This window comes from Heliangelus exortis, chromosome 1 (assembly GCF_036169615.1).
Source record: "Heliangelus exortis chromosome 1, bHelExo1.hap1, whole genome shotgun sequence".
Taxonomy (NCBI): domain Eukaryota; kingdom Metazoa; phylum Chordata; class Aves; order Apodiformes; family Trochilidae; genus Heliangelus; species Heliangelus exortis.
Window position 1 is genome coordinate 161,128,721 of NC_092422.1, and position 18,781 is coordinate 161,147,501.

At 42.1% G+C, this 18,781-nt stretch overlaps 1 protein-coding gene and 1 long non-coding RNA gene across 3 annotated transcripts in view; both read left to right on the forward strand.

The window, feature by feature from the left end:
• LOC139791316 (uncharacterized) overlaps nucleotides 1-18,781 on the forward strand; it is a 61,635-nt gene that overhangs the window by 19,527 nt on the left and 23,327 nt on the right. The window lies entirely within an intron of this gene.
• NOBOX (NOBOX oogenesis homeobox) lies at nucleotides 1,307-18,759 on the forward strand. Of its 2 annotated transcripts, none has more exons than XM_071733391.1 (9): nucleotides 1,307-2,011; nucleotides 4,421-5,035; nucleotides 5,547-5,653; nucleotides 6,201-6,319; nucleotides 7,235-7,368; nucleotides 14,514-14,784; nucleotides 15,355-15,701; nucleotides 17,207-17,551; nucleotides 18,100-18,759. In XM_071733391.1, the coding sequence occupies exons 1-9, from the start codon at nucleotides 1,966-1,968 to the stop codon at nucleotides 18,123-18,125; spliced, it is 2,010 nt and encodes a 669-aa protein (XP_071589492.1). In that variant the 5' UTR covers nucleotides 1,307-1,965; the 3' UTR covers nucleotides 18,126-18,759. The 2 variants fall into 2 exon arrangements, with proteins under 2 accessions (XP_071589492.1, XP_071589493.1); XM_071733392.1 differs by having other exon boundaries at nucleotides 17,210-17,551.

Genomic DNA, 18,781 nt, shown 5'->3' on the forward strand with positions numbered 1-18,781 from the left:
GAGGGCAGTTACACTTATTTATTTTTGACATAATAACAGCAATGAAATACAAGCAAGAATTACATTTTAAATGTTCTTGAGAATCTGATAAACTTTGGGGTTAGGTGAGAAAACCAAGTGTTATTAATGCTGTCATTTCTTTCACATAAAAAGTATGAAATATATAAAAATATATGCAGCTCTAAAAAAAAAAAAAATAAAAAAGCTTGCAGCCCTGGGGACCTCTGTTGGTCCCTCTTAAAGGATAAAAAATAAAAGCCTTCTCCACAGTTCTTACTCCCTTTCACAATATTAAAAGAAGTTGAGAAAGGACCAGAGTTTAGTAAAGAAACACAGCCTTCCTGCAAAGCAGTTAGTGATTATCTTTGCACTTTTACCTGATATTGAAAAGGTTCCATCCCCTTTGAGATCAGAGTTGTGTCACCTGAACGCTGCAAACAAATCAAATGCCATTTCAGGGAAATAACATTCCAGCCAGCATGTATTGCATTTGGTGACTGAATCAGGTGCACTGCCATACTAATTATATTGTCTCCAGAATGCTGGCACACATGTTTCAGGTTACACTCATTTAACATAATGAAACTACTCCCAGGTGAAAGCAAGACTTTGGATGCTAGACTGAGCATTGCAACAAAGACAGCACATGGGGAAAAGCAAAGTAAGAGCATGGTGCTTTGCCAGCAGTGACATAGTGAGGATGAAGGATGTTCTGTCTTGGTGAAGCAGAACTCAATTAAGCAAATCCCACTCTTCAAGAGAGCATTGTCTTTGTTTGCAGAGAGATGAGATGTATTCAGTTGGCTGCACTTCACTTGGCAGTGAGGAAAGCTCAACACAGAGGACATAAGAGCAGAGGGCTCGATTGCTGGAACCATTGTGACTTCAGAGTTACAGCATAGGTCTCTCCATCAACCCTGTCCTCAGAAAGAAATCAGATAAACCAGGCTTCCTTCACTCCTGCCTTACGCCTCTTGGAGTCATCTGCAAGTGCATAAAGCTGTTCCAAATGTTACCTGAGCTGATGACAAAAGTTGTCATTTGTATTGCTAACTGCCTGGTACCACTATATTAGCCTTGTTAAGTATTGAAAGGAGGCTCAATTACAGCACCTAAAGGGCAAGAAGTGCGGTTTTAATTCTTGCAACCACTCGTTTATGAAGAATCAAAAGCACTGCTTAACAGCTGCAGCTAGAGCACATTAAAAACAAAACAAAAAGCCAAAAAAGAAAACAAAAAACTGCCTTTCTTCCAGCCTACAAGGGAAGATCACCAAATGGTTTGGGTTGGAAATGACCATAAACACTCCTGCCCGTTCTCTCCCCTAGACCAGGCTGTTCAAAGCCCCATCCAACCTGGCCTGCTTCACTTCTAGGGAGGGGGCAGCCACAGCTTCTCTGGGCAACCTGTGCCAGTGTCTCCCCACCTTCATCATAGTGAAGAATTTCTTCCTTATGCCTCACTTAAATCTCTCCACTTCCAATTTAAATATAATAAAGTCCATCTCATTTATCTTGCACCATTCCACTTTGCAGCATGGAGGTTTCCACTGCGAGCCACTAAGCAACTTTTAAGCCCTCTCCCCACAGGAGCTCACAAAGCAGAGGCTTCCAGCTGTCCCCAGATGTGCCCGGGACATTTCCACACCAGAGCTTCGGGGGACAGATTTCTAACCCCTCAAAGACCAACTCTTTGACTTCCCCACCCGCGGTGGGAAGGAGAACAGGCACCTTCCCCCACGGCGCTGGGGTGCCGAGTTCCCCGCTGCTCCCCGCTTTCCCGGGCGGTTGTGATGAGTTGGGTCACCTCAGCTTCGGCACCGCTCTCCCCCCCTCGGGCTCCGCTGGCGGCCCAGGTGCCCTTGATGAGCCGTCCGGGGCCGGCAGCCTCAGTCTGCGCCGGACTCGCTGCCGGGAGGGCCATTAACCGGCCAGGCCGGGCCGGACGCGCCGCCGCTGAGCCGGCATGGACGGGACGGGCGCCCAGGAGGAGCGGGCGGCTCAAGTGCTGGGTAAGAGCCGGTCCGCGGGACCGGGGGCAGCGGCTCTCCTTAACGACCGACAATTAAGCTCGTTGTACCCGGCAATGAGCTTAACGAGCAGCCCCGGGTGAGGATAACCACCCCGCCGCCTCCTCCGGGCTGGGGTTACCTGCGCGGCGGGGACTGGCAGCCATTACCCCTCACCCCCGCCGGGCCCGGGCGGGAAGGCGCCATTTTGCCCCGGGTGACTCGGTTGGAGGGTGAGGGGGGGTGGATCGGCAATGGGCTCTGTTCGGCCCGGTCTGTGCCGGTGTGGCCCTGGGGTCACCTGGGTTGTAAAAGCACCTGGAGAGCTGAAGTGAGGATTAGGGGGTAGGTGGTCTTCAGTCACACCGAGGGGTTACTCCTGCCTCTGTGTGTCTCTGCTGCTGGCACCCAACCACCTTCACCACTGTCGAGGGTTCCATCCCCTTGCCTTCACTGTCGTGGGTGGGCCTGTGAAGTTTATGTTTCTCCTTGTGTGTTTTTCAGGCTGCTTTATATGGAGTGCTCGAAGCAACCTTAAAAAATCTTGCTGACAGTGTGCAAGTGGTTACCTTGTTCAAAGTCATGCCCACCACCTTCAGCAGCTCAGGCCTTTAAGATTCTGTGTGTACGCTGTTCCTGCTCAGTCAAAATCCCTTCTATTTAAGGTTATGTTTATCTAAGAGTGGCCAAAGTGATGGTTGGTCTCTTGTCATATGAACAATTGGAGAAATGACCAAGTCGGCAGCTCCCTAGTGGTTCCTGGGAAGGCCTTTCTTTCTCTGAACTTTATCATCACTCCAGGTCTTTTCTTTGGCAATCCCAAGTTGTTGCCTTTGATACATGTTTCAGAAATACAGACAACAGTTCACTTTCTCTTGGAGGAATATTCCTATCGATGGTGTAAAACTCCCAGGTGTTGAGATCTTTTCTGTCTATACAAGGTACATACAAAAACTTCAATATGTACCTTGTGATCTAAGGACGTACAGGTATTTGCATAAAAATAAGTAAAAAGCCTACTTGAACCAAAGCATTAAGATGAAAATGCAATTTGTGATTTGAGGCAGAGCATGAGTTGTAGAATAGATGACACGTGGAAATATCAGCTTTTTCACATCATGAGTGACGGGCTCAGAGGCAGTGGGAGGATGGTAGAAAAAAGAATTCTACAGAACAGCTGCTTCTTTGCTCAGTTCTTTGACCTCCCCCATCAGTATATTTCATCTCATTTAACAGCAGTGGAAACTGTTGCGGTGTAACAAGATCAAATTAATATAGCTGTATGTTTTCCTGCTTCTGTCTCTTTACCCTACAACTCATTTGGTTTTCTTAATTCTGCATAAAGCAAATCAGAAGGTCTTGGAAGCAGCCTGGCATCCCCTCAGACTTCCATGAGGATTCTCCCATCTGACTGGTGGTGTGAGGTTCCTTCTTGATTAACAGTAGTTTAAGAAAGAAATGTTGAGGCAGAAAGTAAGTAATATATTTTGGCATTGCACTAATATGTATTAAAAATCCTGGCTTGGCTCCACGAATGAAGATTTAAGAAGGGCTCTACCCACGATATATCAAAAATAGGACAGTGAAATGCTATTATTTTAGATCTTCTTTCTCCAAAATTAAACAACCTCATTTCTCTGTAGGCACAAGCAGCTGAAATGCTACCAATAGTCTGCTTAAATTTTCATCTTTTCAGACAGAAGCAGATACATGGGTTTGGTTTTGTTATTCTGCTTTCTATTCTTAAGAAATAGTCACTTTCCCCCCACTTTTTTTTTTTTTTTTAAGTTGTAGAAATCATATGGACCCACACATTCTGAGACAATTTTTTCTTGTTTTGCAAATATCTGTCTCATCTGGGAAAGTATAATGGCTCAGTTGCCAGCTTTAGTTAGTTCTCTTGCTGTGTTCTTTTTGACAGGTCTGTTCGGTCTTTGTTACTGTGATGCAGTTTGTGCGTTTTACTAAACTTGTTCAGTCTTCTTCACCTGCTTTTTTTCTCACCCAACCATTTCATTGCTTGTCTTGTAAATCATGAATGTTAAGGCTGAAACTGCAGAAGACTAATTTAAGACAATTGTTGGAAGTTTGTACAACAAGTTTTTTTCCTTAGTCATCTTGAGTGTGATAGAAACAGAAACCTCTATAAATCAAAAAGTGATGTCACTTGTCTTCTAATCACTGCTGACCCAGTAGACCAAGATTTTGGTAATGTTTTTCTTTGCTCATTTTAATAAAATGACACTTAGCATCTTGATAAATGACTGATTTTTCTTCTGGTCCTTATTCCAAAGAACTTTGTTATCCCAAGTACTGTTTTCCCTCTGCTGTACTTGTAATACACAACCTTCCCTTTATTCTCTGTGTCTGGAATGAATTCTTCCTGTAGTTTATGTTTGGTTGTTTTTGCAGGTACAGGCAGCAGTGTGGTATCTGCATTCCAAAGCTCATCTGTAAAGGAAGAAGTTGAGGATAACGTTGGAACAGAAGATAGGATCAGCCCTGGAAAGGTGGAGGAAGATGGACAATATTGCACCCTGCAGGCAACTGGGTCATCTTCCCAAGACTCAGTGGCTCTTGATGACCAGGTCAACCTTGCACCAGTGTATGGGCGACTGTCAAATTTCCTCAGTGAGGTGAAGTCTGTGCCCCTATTTTCTGTGGTTGAATTTGCAGAGGAGCCCACAGGTCAGTCGGAGTCACGTCAACACTATGAGAGCTATAAGTGTGACGGGATTGAAAAGGAGGCAAAGAAGAAAAAAAGTAATGACAAAAGCAGAATGTGCTTTGAGAAGGCATCTAGTGGAATCCCTGAAGACCTCTGCAGGCAGGATGTGTTTGTTCCTGCTACATGCCGATCATCCAAGTGTGCTTCAGCCCATTCTGCAGCTCAGCAATCCTACAAGATGTCTTCAGTTCTGGAAGTCAAAAGTATCCATGATGGGAGCAAGGGAAACAATGAGTTACTTGAGAATCCAGAAATTCTACCACCAGTCAGGAAGAAGTCACGCACCTTCTATAGTGCAGGTAGATACCAGGAAACCTTCTGGCAGATTGTGACACTTGCAGTGCCAATGGTGCTGTTGTTTCCCTCACCATAGTGAAGGCACAGTATGGAGGTGCTGAAGTGCTCTAGCTGGTATTGCAATGCATTCTACACTGTTCAAGGTGTGAGGGTTTCTTCAAATAAAAGTTGCCAAGTGCCTTATGTTTGAAGCATCCCTGGCGATGCTTTTTATTTTATTATGGAAAAATATTTTTGTTTATTTTTGTGGTTTACTTTAAAAAAATACCTTTTTATGTTGTTCATGTATTTCTGAGTATAGTAAAAAATGTTCTGGTTTGGTTCTCCCCTTATTTCTTTGGGTTGTTGGTTTTTTGTGGGTTTTTTTTGGTTTTGGTTGGTTTCGGTTTGGTTTGTTTTTTTTTTTTTTTGTTATCACATACTCCCCATCTTTGGTTTGGTATGGGTTTTTTTTGTTTTCTTATCACATACTCCCCATCTCTCTCTCTTTGAACAATGCATCATTATTTCTAGAGCAGCTAGAAGAGTTGGAGAAGATGTTCCAGGATGACCACTACCCCGACAATGAGAAGAGGAGGGAGATCGCGGCTGTGGTTGGTGTAACACCACAGCGTATCATGGTAACACCTGGGGGGTGGCAATGCTGCCTGGGCAGTTTTCTGTGCAGAAAATTGATGGAGAGGGAGTGGAGGTTGAGTAGGAAGGAAAGAGAGCTTCATGAGTATTGGGATAGAGACTACACCTGCCACTGGTGACAAAAGAAGAAAGAGAGCTCACAGGGATGGGCACTACACAACCATCTGCTGCATCTGAAATGGCAGTGGAGCCTGCAGTTATGTACTCCATCTCTTCCCATTTCCTAATATGAGACACAATGAGGAGATAAAAGAGTCTAAGGATATTTGAGTTAATCTTTTTTACCTTGAAGATCATGGGCAATGAAAGAAATTAAAAAAAAAAACCAAAACCAAAGGAAAAAAGTGTTTGAGGGTATCTTGCATCCTGCACATGCTCTGGAAGAAAGGTTTCTTGAGGTTCCTTTCTTTGAAAGAAAAGTTTCTGAGTTCACCTGCTGATGTGTGGAGGCAGTAACCACTGATTCATTTCCTGTGTCCCCATGTGCAGAAGGTTTCCTCTCTGAATGCATCCATTCTTTCCACTTATCAGGTCTGGTTTCAGAATCGCAGGGCAAAGTGGCGGAAATCAAAGAAGTTGAGCATGAAAGGGAACAAAAAATATCCAGTATCTTCAACTGTGTCAGTCCCCCTTGGGTCAGATGGTTGTGGGTAAGGGATTTGCTCTGTTATTCTCATTTCTCTACAACAGATACCCAATGAATTAAATATTTTCCTTTGTCATTTTCCCTTTACTTTTAAGATATGGAGAGCTCACCATTGAGTTGGACCTTGGTAACCTGTCAGATTTTTGGGCATATTGTGGTGGACCCTCTTAAAAGCACTTTTGATTAACCTGTAGCATTGCTTTGAAAAAAAAAAAAAAAACTGTTGAAATTGCTGTGACTGAAGTCATGTAGAGAGTAATGGACAAGAGAAAAAGGCCTGTGGAAGCATCTCAATTTTTAGTTTCTGTGAATGTGTTGGCCAGGTGCATTATGTGCATTTGGGAATTGTTTTATCCCGGTCCTTCTCCCACCATTGCTTTCCATTTCCATGTGTTTTAACATAGTAACAGAAATCTTGCTTAGTTAGATCAGTCTTACAAAGTTCTGGGTTTCTCTGTAGAACAAGCTAGCAGCTTTAATAGGTGAGCAGGGGATGTTTACTGGGGGTGGGGGAAGGGACTATGTAAGAGGATAGAAAGCCTTCCAAGGGGGAGGAAATGAGTGAATGAGGGAAGAAATTTGTCTTCAGAGGGAGGTATTTATTGTAATCTGGAGCAAGAGTTTTCCTGTGAAGAAAACAGAATGAGAAGGAAAAATAAGTGAAAGAGTGGAGACCGCCTGACTGATTTCATTGCACTGTCACTGCCTTCTGGCCTTTCCACACGAGTGACCTGGGGTTGCTTCCCTAATTATTGCTGATACAGCATCTCTCCTTGCACTTAGAAGTCATGCAGTGTTTCCCCATCCCACCTGCCAGTGATCTGGGATTTGTCTGTTGTAGGGTAATTCGAAAAGTGTGTACTTTGTTGTAATGCCTTGTTCACTACCCCGTGCTCACACCTTTTATGTGTACTTCCAGGGCACCTCTTCTGCCCATGCCTCCACTACCTGATGTTGCTTATGACCACTCTGCCATGCTGAGTATAGACACGACAGCTGGGAACTGCTCCAGCCTGCTCAGTGGGCATCCTGCACCACTTGCCTCCTCCTCAGGTGAGACCTCTTATCAGCTCGAGTATTTTGCATAGCTGCAACATTAGCTGGTGGTGTTGATAGGTCCCCAGACACATTAAGGAAGGTGATGTGGGAGCCCTGTGGCATCAGTCTGAAAAATGACAGTAGGTTTAACATCTCTCTGATAATTGAGTGACTACCAGGTATTTACCAGCATGGCAGTACCTCCAAGCAAACACTAGAGCCAAATTTGCCATCCTTATTCATGTCCTGGCCCAAGCCAGCAAACAATTCTGAATATGAATTCATAAGGATATGTGATTGGGGCATTCTTCTGTAATAGCTGTTTTACACTGGCACTGCTGCTTTCAATGATGATGAAAGTATCAATCTGATTATTACACTCTTCATGGCAGATAAACACTCCCCATATTCTGGTTTAGATTGTAACTGGAGTCAAGTGAGCTGTGTGAGGGAAACACATTTATGAACTGCTGGCGTTTTGGAGCCTCCTCAGGTACTCCACACACCTTTAAATCCACAAAGGAGGTTCCTTGTCTTCTCCAGCCACTGTAATTTTCCATTTTGTGCAAGACCTTGAAGGAGTGAGACTAGTTGAGATTTTAAGCATAGGACACAATTGCTGTTGCAGTGCTGTTGAGAGTCAGCGGGGTGTGCTGTTGGACCGGTTTTCTACCTGAGCTACATTTAGACTTCTATGATTGATGGCAGCCAAAGAGAGAGGATTTGTTCAATTGCGTATTCATGTGTGGAATATCAGAGCATTTTCTACCGTCAGGAATGTTCCCTAAAGCATTTTCTGTATATGTTTATATTCTCCAGTTGGCACAAGTTGAAAATATTTCCAAAGTGCTGAGGATTTCACCACTTCCTTAGAAACGGATATCCCAAGCAATAGGTGCACTGACTGCAGTGCACCACCACTGGTGGTGGTGGTGTGCATATTTTCCTGCTTCCCATTGTAATTAATTATTTTTAATTTCATGCCAACGTTTCTGCCCCTTCATTGTATTCTAATTATACAGGGTTATCAGTAGTAAGGGCAGTTCTGTGCAAGTCATTCTTTAATAATGACTCAGAGACTTTAATGTATTTTTAATAGTGCTGATCCCTTAAAGTATTTTGGCACTGTATAAAGCAACTATAATATTGTTCCAATAAGCTTAGAATACTAATAAATGGATATGGATGCTAAAAGTACTTAGTGGAGGTACTTTCTTGATACTGTAGTTTAGCACTCCTGCATTTAAATTTGTCTGTCATAGTCTCAAGGCCAGGACAGCACTGGTCAATTCTTAAGTTTAACCAACGTGAGTGTAGTTCAGTTAGTTCCAGTTTTTCCACTTCTTCTTGCAGCAGAGTAAACATGATCAAACTGTTTGAGTAATGCACTGCTTCTCAGAATGATGAAGGGTTGCATGCAGTCTGTTGAGTCCTATATTTAATTAGATAAAGACCAAGATTTTGCAAAATAGTTCATTTAAAGGAAAGAAATCAAACATCCTCATATTTTTATGCTTGTATTTGTAACTCTCCAGTTTCGTAAAGTACATTTGCAGACATTTAGTCAAGAGAGAATATGTCTGTTAGAGAAAGTTTCATTCAGGGATGTGATCTTGTCACTTATCTGTATCAAGCAGTTTCTTTCTGGAGAATCTGTACACTGAGATGCAATTCCCCATGTGGAAAACGCCAGCAGCCTGTCTGAGAGATAAGAAAAGTCCCATCTAGAGTGTTTAAGGAAGAGAAAGGGCAAGTGAATGTTCCTGGGAGAGGACTGGGTATGTGAGAAAATGAGTAGTAAAGATAGCTGGGTTTTTACTCTTTGAACTCTTTCAACTTGCTGCTGGCTGACACCTATTGCATTTACTGGGTATGTATCTAGCTTTTATGAAACACAGGCTTCCTTTGCTTGTCTGAAACCCCTGTATCTTCAGTGTTTTTGGTGTGTGAGTATTAGAATGTACTTCATTCTGCTAGATCTGTGTCCGGGAACAAGCTTCCCCTTGTTCTCTTTAGATCATGCTCAGCAAGAAGTAATGAAATCTATTTTTGTCATCTAAGACTGGTAAATACTTTCCAGATACAGATCTGTTTGGAAAAAAAAAAAACCCAAACCATTTCTAAATAACTTTTCAGAGAAGAGGCATACTGTGCTGATTCATCCAAACTGTGAGGTTTGGTGACTGGTTTTTAACTGGGTTTCCTAAGGGAAGGGAGGTATATGATGTGTGTAATGAGCCACGCACTCCCTTTGTTTAGGAAATCCACCAGCCCTCCAAGATTGTTTAATTCTAATCACATTTGATGAAAGGTGGAAGTATTAAACATTATGTTCCTACAAGTCATGGGAGAATTGGTGCCCAGGCAGAGTAGAGGAGACCTGAGTTACTGCTCCCTCTGAGGGCAAAAAACTGATACTATGTGTATAGAGTCCTCATAGAAGAGAGATCTGCAGGAGAATGAAACTTGGTTTTTGTTTTTTGTTGGTTGTTTGTTTGTTGTTTTTTTTTTTGTCTAACATTATATAGGCAGAGTTTTCTCTTTAAGAATGGAAACAGCAAATGAAACTGAAGAAAAGTGAAATAACAATTCAACTTTTGAATTAATTTAGCCTTCTTGTTCAGAAAAAAAAGCTTGCAAATAAATAGATCCATCCAGGTTCCATGTTTTCTTTATTAGATTACCTCAGAAAATGCAGGAGATAAAACTTGGGTATGATAAAATCCAAAGTAATAGAAGCAAAATAGAACAGAAAATAAATGAATATAAAAGATCATCAATTTACAAGGCAAAACCAATTTCTTAGTCGAAGTGGCCCTTGTGGAAACAGCTCATGGCATTTTTCAGCCAAGTAATTTGTGACCTGTGTGTAATGGTGCAACTGTACTGAGAGACTTAGGCCTAATGGAGTGGCTATTCAGGTGCTTTCCTTGGTAGCCATGTGTTTAACCACTTCCAGCAGGACAAGCAAATGACTGAAGTGCATCAGAACACCATGATCTGCTCCCTGTCACCTCTGGGGTGTGTTCAGTGCTGCCTCTTCCATTGTGTTTCCTTGCTCTAGGCAGTAGTTCTGACTGTTTTGTACAGTTTTCTCCAAACAAGCTGATTAAAAGTCCCAGCAAGTTGTATTTGAGATGTCCTCTACCTTGCTGGCAGTTATGGCTTCTGATTTTGGTGTTGGCCACACTGCTTGCAGTAGGAGCCTTTTGTGCCTCAAGAATTCAGTCTTGAGCTTGCTTTTATCACAGATTTTTTTTTACTGCTTTTGCTGTACTGATAGCTTGCTATATGTTAACGGAGGATTTTTTTGACATTTGCAGTTATATGAAGTTTTGTTGTTTGTCTGAGATTTCTTACCGATATATATTTAAATCTGTGATTCATTGACTTAAAACATTGGCTTATGTCTTCTTTAGAGCTGACCCTTTAGAAAGAAAAGTTATTGTCTATGCCTTTGGTTTGTGAGAAGCTTTTTTCTTCCCCACTTGTGCTTTTGCAGGAAATAATTGGTTTGTGTGGCTGTCTTGCTGAGGACCCATCAGGAGCTCAGCCTATGCTGGTAGCTCTGATGCAAATAGCATGATTACTCAGTGGCAGAGATGGGGTTGTAATGGAAGTCTTGGGAGCAACTGGATTAAGCTGGATGTGATCTGTCAAAGAACAGTAAATATTACAAGCTCTAATGATTTCACTTTAGGATTCTGGCTTTTGAACAAATTGCTTTCAAAGCTGATGATGTGTAGCTGACAGGGCAAGAAAAAGTCATACCTTTTAAACAAGTGGTAGGTTCTGGCCTATTGAAAATCCAGAAGAGGATCAGACTGACACACCTCTCAAAGCAATGCAGTTAGTTAAAGTTGGTTTATTGATCTTTAGTTCATTAAAGGAAGAATGCTGTGGCTCCTAAGTTTGATGAATATTTTATCTACTTTCAATATGTCATATACAAGAGAGATGTGTTTTCTCATAATTTCAAGAAGAGGATGTATCTGTGAAAAGCTTTGTGATGGCCTCTAACGTTTCCAGAAATGCTGCAATTATACAGACATGTTTCATTAAAATAAACTGCACTGGATTGTGTATGATTACTGATAGTATGATGACTGATAGTAAAAGAGCCTTTTGCTTTAGTCTTGATAGGATGCTTGAAAAAGCAGCCCTAGCAAGCAGATTATCTGAGGTTAGACTGGTCGCTCAGGTTGTAAACAACATCAGCTGCATTGTGTCCAACACTGGGCTTGTTAAAAGTTACAACCATGGTCTCCAGCCTCCTGAACAGTCTGCAAGCTGTTGCATAGTTAACTGCTTAAATCATTGCAAGCATCTCCTGCCAAGGCCTTTTGGAATCAACATAGTAAGTGCTTGACTAAGAAAGTCATGAATGACTGATGTCAAAAAGAAGGGCTCCAGCACAGGTAGGTGTCACTCTGGTAACAAATCTTGTGTATGTGATCTGGTCTGTTAGCAACAGCAAAAGTAGCTTCCTAGATCATTTGGAAACCATGTCTTCACAGTTGAAACCATGCCCTGCTGTAACCTCAGGGACACTTCTCTGGCATGGGCCTCAGTCTCCTTCAAGACTGGTAAAAGACTGAAATCACAGTCATCTCAACAGAAGTATAAACATCCATTGTTGTTAATTTAAGACTCTGTTCCATTCAATGGGAGCCATTTGTGTTAAAGAATGGGTCTCTTTAACTCTACTAGGATGTTGAAGAAGCAGCTACAGTAGTGGGAAGACAGCTGTGTAACTGAAGACTTAAGAATAGTCATGCTTAAGCCAAGTGTAGCACCAGCACTGGTTTAGAGATCTGAAGCTGTGTACTACTAAATTGCTCTCCAAAAATTACCAAGGCTGTCTCATGAAATGAAAACCCAGAAATGGAATAATAATCAAAAATGCCTACTGTTACATTCCCATGATCATTGGAAAGCCTCTACATCAATGTCAGGTAAAACAACAGTTGTAAAATTAAAGTATTATCTCAAGGCAGTAATCAGAACTCATCATTTTGTAAGATGCTGGAATCTGTAAATAAAGTGTCAGATTTAGCAGGTATTTCCTCTCTGGGAATTGTTTTTCTCACAGCATTTGTGGCTTTATTCAGAAGATACAAATACAGTGTCTTTCTTTGAAAGGACCGAGAAGGAACTTCAGAAAAGGCAGCAGCAGCTCTTTGGAGACTGTGCAGTCTTCAGCAACTCATTGCCTGTGTGTCCTATTGCCATGATCCACAAAGATTATCACCAGTAAGTGTTGCAAATACTAAACAAAATGACAACCAGAACTTCATTCTTAGTAGGTGTGAAAGTGGATTTAGAAGTTATTTCCTGGGCTACACTGCTGTACTGCTTGTATTCATCCTGAGCAAGACTAAGGCCATCTGCAGAGTTGTTAATCCTACTGACATTATTGAATTGAAGCTATAACTGCATATCGACTGTTTTTCAGGTGAATTGTGCTCCACGTGGCTGCTGTTTTATAATGTTTGTGTGAACTGCTACATTCTGGGACAGAATGGTTAGGAGAACCAGTCCAAATGAAGGTTTTTAAAAATCAGAAGAGATCTACAGCTTCTTTTCTGGCTAAGCTGTTCTGACTTGTGAGAAAACAGAATATTGTCTTTACTTATACTTTGGTGTGTGGGATGATATCTGTGTCAAAACACAGGAATGTGGCAGGTACATCATAGATATTGTGGAGAAGTAGTACATTCAATGAGGAAAAAATTAACAGTACTGAGACCTGCCTGGGCATGTGAATTCTGTAGAGATGCCCTCCTAGATCTTGCTCTGGTTTTCAAAATGAGCCCAAAATCTGTGCTATTCAAGTTTTCATTGAAACGTCAGGACTCAGTTCTTCCATAGTGGGACAGAGTTGAAAAATAATGGAAAGGCTAAAGGTGCAATGAAAGGCACAATTGCACAGCACACTGGGAAACCTGAGAAATGGTTCTGCGAAGTGTTGAAATGGAATCTCCCTACCATCTCTCTTGATATGCATTCCAAAATTCTCTAATGGTTGCTCACGCTTGCTGTGACAACTTTGTTTTGATTTTATGTTTAAGGTCTTTGATTCACACCCAGTGGAGTGCATTTGATGTTACTCTGTATGGCAGCAAGAGTAAAGTACAGATGCAGACTATCCATGCTACTACCTTTCCCCAAATGCTTTACAGTGTGTGGGAGAAGACCAACTTTAACCAACTTTACCTGAACTGTCAGGTAACAGTGATACATTCTCATATCTGCCTCATCCTTGTGCTGGGTCAGCCTAGCTAGAATTGAAAAATCATTTCAAATTGTCACACATGCCTGATGGTTGCATTTCTCAAAAGAAAAATCATTTGCTATTTGGCATGATAAAGAGAATCTTGCTCTCTTGCACCATGTGCAAGCTTCTTTAACTTCTGAGTATGCTTGTTATGCTGTATCACCAGCATACATGATTCTGACCTTTTCATTTTCCTGTATTGTCCTCTTTCCACAGAGGCTGTTCTGTAGGAAACTGTTCCTCTCTCCTTTTCCAGCAGTGACTGAGGAAACAGGTCACCAAACAAGATTCTAGCCACCAAATGGTGGTGTTTTCCTTTTCCATCTCTCAGCTTCTTTTCCCAAGGCCCATCAGCTGATATCTTTTTTTTTTTTTTAATGACTCATCAGAGGCCAAAACCAAGAGTGAAAATTTGTTTTAAAAATGACCTAGACAGTGGATCTCTAAAAGCACGTTTTTATTCCTTTCAAGCCACAGTTAAATTTTTCAAAAGGGTAATCTATGCAGCACACTCTTCCCAGAGGACAGTAGAAAAAGAAGATGGCTGGGGGATCGCTCCTGGCTTTTTTCCAGGAAGTACTTTTCTTCATTTGGCTGCCTTCTTGTGAACTGAATAAATCCAGTATGCAGAGACTGAAAGCACGAAGGTAATTTTTTTTAACCAACAGACATCATCCTCTGTTCCAGAGACCTTGCTATGCTACTCCCTTTTGCTTCCCAGCAGCAATGCTGGTACTTGATTACTTCTATTTCCATCAGTTAACCTCCACTCGCTCACTGACATCTTGCATTTTATTTCTGCCACTCTTGTGATAGCCTCTGCTTGCTCCTTTTAATCTGTGGTGTAGCAGCATATTGTGATAGTGTCTCTTTTTATTCACAGTCCCTCCTGCAGCAGGAATGGTGGCACCTTGTGAAGCAGTTCAGACAAAGGTGTTACCACAGCTCAGCTTCAGCTCCAGCAGAACAGAGTGCTTCCCAAATCTTCCCAGCCCTCCACCCATCCGCAGGGCCAGCCTACCTCTTAGTCTGTCCTTCAGCCACCACAGCCACATTATTCCTTTGATGCTGGACACTCCCAGCAGTGAATGCAGCTTGTCCAGTCAGGAAAATGGCTCCAGGGAGGCCTTCACTTACAACATCCAGAATCAAAGGTAGGAACAGGATGAGAGCGAGGGAGGGATCTGTTCATCTTGGAGGGAGATGAAAAAAGTGAACCCAGGGAAAAGCCATGGGAGGGTGGAAGGTGGGAGCATAAGTGGGAAGTTGAGTGTGGAGGTGAGAATGTCATTTTAATTAAGTATGAAAAAAATTATATGTTTACTAGGACAGGGCACCTGGTATCAAAAAACTGATACCTTTAATCAGTTCTTTGAGAATTGCATGCTTGTTGAGTGAAAAGGGGGGCTCAGAAGCGTGGTGAGGAGGAATCCTTCAGAGAGGATATTTTAAGTGGTGGGATGTACTCTGAAGAGTGGGAAGAACTGAAGGAAGGGTAATCCCTGGTACAGTGCATTGTCCAAGAATCCTGCTGTGTAAGTACGTGGCTCAAGTGGTTTCTGTTGCTTTTGTCCTGTGCTTGGTATTTGGGAGGAAGGCTTGGAATCAGATCAGGGTTAGAGTGGCTGTCAAGGGGAAGATAAAACAGTTGTTTATTATACAGGTTGCTTTAACTGTTGACCCTGCTTTAATCATTTAATTGCCTCTCTCCTTGCTCCCCGCAGTCTGAGTTCACCAGTTTCCTGCAATTACCACGAGCATCTGGAGTCAGCAGGCAATGTAGAGACCACATACTGTCAGTTCAGCAGTCAGGGTGGAATTTACCAGCTGCCCCAATATCCCCAGCAGCACCAGTTCTCCCAGTTCCACTGTCTGCCAGGTCAGCTGGCCAGCAGTCTGCTCTCCAGTGTCTGCCTCGCTGCTACACCCCCAGCTGAGTCCCATACGGCTTTCCTCACCTTACCTGGTAACAGTGGAGTTGTAAACTATGGGGCAGCAGGAGCCACACAAGGCTATGTACAAAACCACATGGAAGGACAGCTCTTGTTACAGCAGCCAGGTGGAAGCTTGGGTAAATTTCTAAAATCTTTTGGCCTCCTGCTCCTTTGGAGTAACTAAACAATGTCTTGAAATGTTCAGGATGATTGGTGGGTTTACTGATGACTGTGACTGAGGAAGGAATGTGCATAGGCATGCACAAATATACATATTAATATATTGTCACGGTTTAACACTGGCCTGGCAATTAAACCGAGTAACAGACGCTCTCTATTAATCTCTCTCTCCTCCCTTATAAGAAGGGAGAGAGAATAAGGGAGAGAGACTTATGGGTTGGAAACTAAACTACACAACTTTAATGAAACAGTAATGATAAATAGAAAAAAATAATAAATATATACAAATATACAAGGAAATGGATACCACATTCCTCCCCCCTTTCCCCCAATAGCTCTCACGTCACCACCGAGGCTGCAGGGCAGCTCTGGGAAAGTCCAGGCTGGACTCCTGGAGTCGGCAGCAGTTGGGAACTGGAGGCAGGAACACACAGATAAGGGCTGGCATGGATCAGGAGCACAGGCAGACGAACGGACGGGATCCTTCCAGGATGCCGGGGTGAAGGAAAGGGAAGCAGGAAGGGCAGGCAGCCAGAAGCTGGAAGCAGGAAATCTGGCTTGGCCCTCATGATCCCTCAAATTTATACTGAGGATGACGTATATGGGATGGAATACTCTGTTTGGTCAATTCTGGCATCTATCTTGTCCGTTCCCCCCCAAAGGAGGGATGCAGGTGGGACCTCTTTATGTTTTCCTCAGAGCTGAGCAGTGTCCTTGGCTCTGCACACCAGTCTCTAGCAGTAACTATAACCATCAAGTGTTATCAGTCCTAGAAACACACACTGTCTGAGAAACTTGCTGTTAATTTCAGCAAGTGCAACTACTTACAGGAGACTTAGCTAAAAGCAAAAGTACAAGACAGAAAATCACCTCTATCCTGGCCCAAACCAGGACATATATACATTTATATATGCTGGCCATCTTTTTAAATTTCCTTGCATTATTTTTTATTCAAGGAAGGGATCCTCTGGTTAGGTAGTGTGGATTCACAGGGCCTAGGAAGTGCAGTGGGGAGGGAACCAATCTGTCAGTGTAGACACATCCATAATTCTTACTTCAGCATGTAAGCAAGTGAACAGTTCAGTTGAATTATAGATATTAATTAAAAACCATTCTTTCTTCCTGGATTGCTTTCATAAACGAAAGTGAAGATTAAGAGTCCAGTTTATGCTTTACAGAGCTAACTTGGAAAATAGTGGGGGAGTGTCTCATATCATTGCATATACTCAGAATCTGAGCTGAAGTGTTTTGTAGATTATAACACAGCTATGAACAACAACAAAGTCAACCTACAGAAGTGTGTGTTGTCTGCTCTGTTGCAGTAACCATTGAGGCATAACTGTGATACTGGATTTGCAGTGAGCATGCTTTATTAAGTACATATATTTTTACATATACATAGTTTTAATCCTCCTTTCCTTATTTTCATTATTCTGTGTTTTCTGGCTTGCCTTTTCCTCAGCAGGCATCACTGCCTATCAGGCTGTCCCCTGGAATGATTTCTACATGCAGGGAGCTCCATTCTCAAATCAGCTGCACTCACAAATGCCATTTTCTGGCACAGCAAGAGGACAGCACTTTGCAGAGCAGATTTCCTACACTCAGCCACCTTGCCCTCCCTCCTCTCCGTATTTTCAAGTGCCCAATGGAACAACACTGGGATCCATGCCACATGCTGGAAGACAAACAGGAGACACACCACCAGACCAGAGTTCCTACCAGAACCAACAAACAGAGCCAGAGTTGATGTCACTTGCTGAAAGAGAAGAAGTAGAGAGTAACAGCAAGAAAGGAGAGACTATTGTTGGTAACTGAAAGGTTTTTTGTTGGGTTTTTTTTGAGAAGGGAATGTTATGGAGAGAATTCCAAGACAGCAGTGGCTCCTTTGAATGCAGGGTCAGAACTGTGGCATGAGTGGGAATGGAACTTTTTTTTTTTTGTTTCCTGAGTTGCTGTCCAAGACGGGTCCTGCTATCCAATGTCTACCTCTTCTTCATTTGTTTTTAGAAATGGTGGCTTACAGGTCACTAAAATAGATGGCAAATTTCTGTCATCTGTTGGACATCTTCAGTTGTGAGCATTTGGACCAGACTGATTATTTCTAACATTTTCAGAGGCATGCATACCTCTCTTCAAGGCAGAATTTCGTGGTCAAGAAGAGGGGAAGTGGAACAGGAGCAGGAAGGGGAAGCTTTCTCTTTGGATTTCCATTTTTACACTTTTATTTTGTAAACAAAATTACCTTGCTCTAGTTTTGTTGAAAGGTATCCTTTGCCTTAAATATTGTTTTGATGTGTGTGTCTAAATTTTGAAATATTTGAAAAAAATTCAAGCTACTCTGTTTTTTTTCTTCAGATATAAAAGCAGAAGCTAATGACTGATGCTGTACTCTGAGAAAAAGCAAAGGAAGAGGAAATGTTACCATTTTCAACTCTGCAAAAATAAGAAGAGACAAAAAGAGAAGAGACTATTAATTTTTGCAATGGAAGCATTTTTTTTGTTTCTTTTATTTTTTTGATTGTATGTTTTTCTTGTTTCCATGATATATTTCCCACTGAAGAAAGAAGCTGGGAAATTTCAGTCCATAAAAACTTCTGGTCTGTATTTTTTGAAATCTCCTTACTATACTTTTTTGTGGACTCTGATCCTGAGGAGTCCACAGGCAGAAAAGAGTTGATCCAGGCACCAGTCCCACGGGTAGGTGGGAATTCCAGATCCTTCAAGAGTCAGAAGGTATGGCTGGTATCCTGGAATGCACAGGAAGAATAAGATATATGTGAAACAGGAGGAGGATCTCCAGCAACTACACGTAATTTTAGACACTCCTGATGATGCAAGAAGTGTCATGGAAGTCCATTCTGTTTGCTATCCCAAAATTACTTTTTTTATTTTTATTTTTCACTTTAAAACTATAGCAATAAATGACAGCAAAACTGTATCTATGAATAACACCTGTGTCACCAGATCTTTATCAGTTATTAAATGGTTTCATATCCTGTTTGAATTGTAGATGGATTTAATGTCTGAGTACTGCATT

Bases quoted from the DNA above. Each gene is read 5' to 3' on its own strand.
- NOBOX (XM_071733391.1), top strand. From the start codon at position 1,966: ATGGACGGGACGGGCGCCCAGGAGGAGCGGGCGGCTCAAGTGCTGG. The intron at 6,320-7,234 runs GTAAGGGATTTG...GTGTACTTCCAG, and splicing joins CTTGGGTCAGATGGTTGTGG to GGCACCTCTTCTGCCCATGC. The intron at 7,369-14,513 runs GTGAGACCTCTT...TTTTATTCACAG, and splicing joins ACCACTTGCCTCCTCCTCAG to TCCCTCCTGCAGCAGGAATG.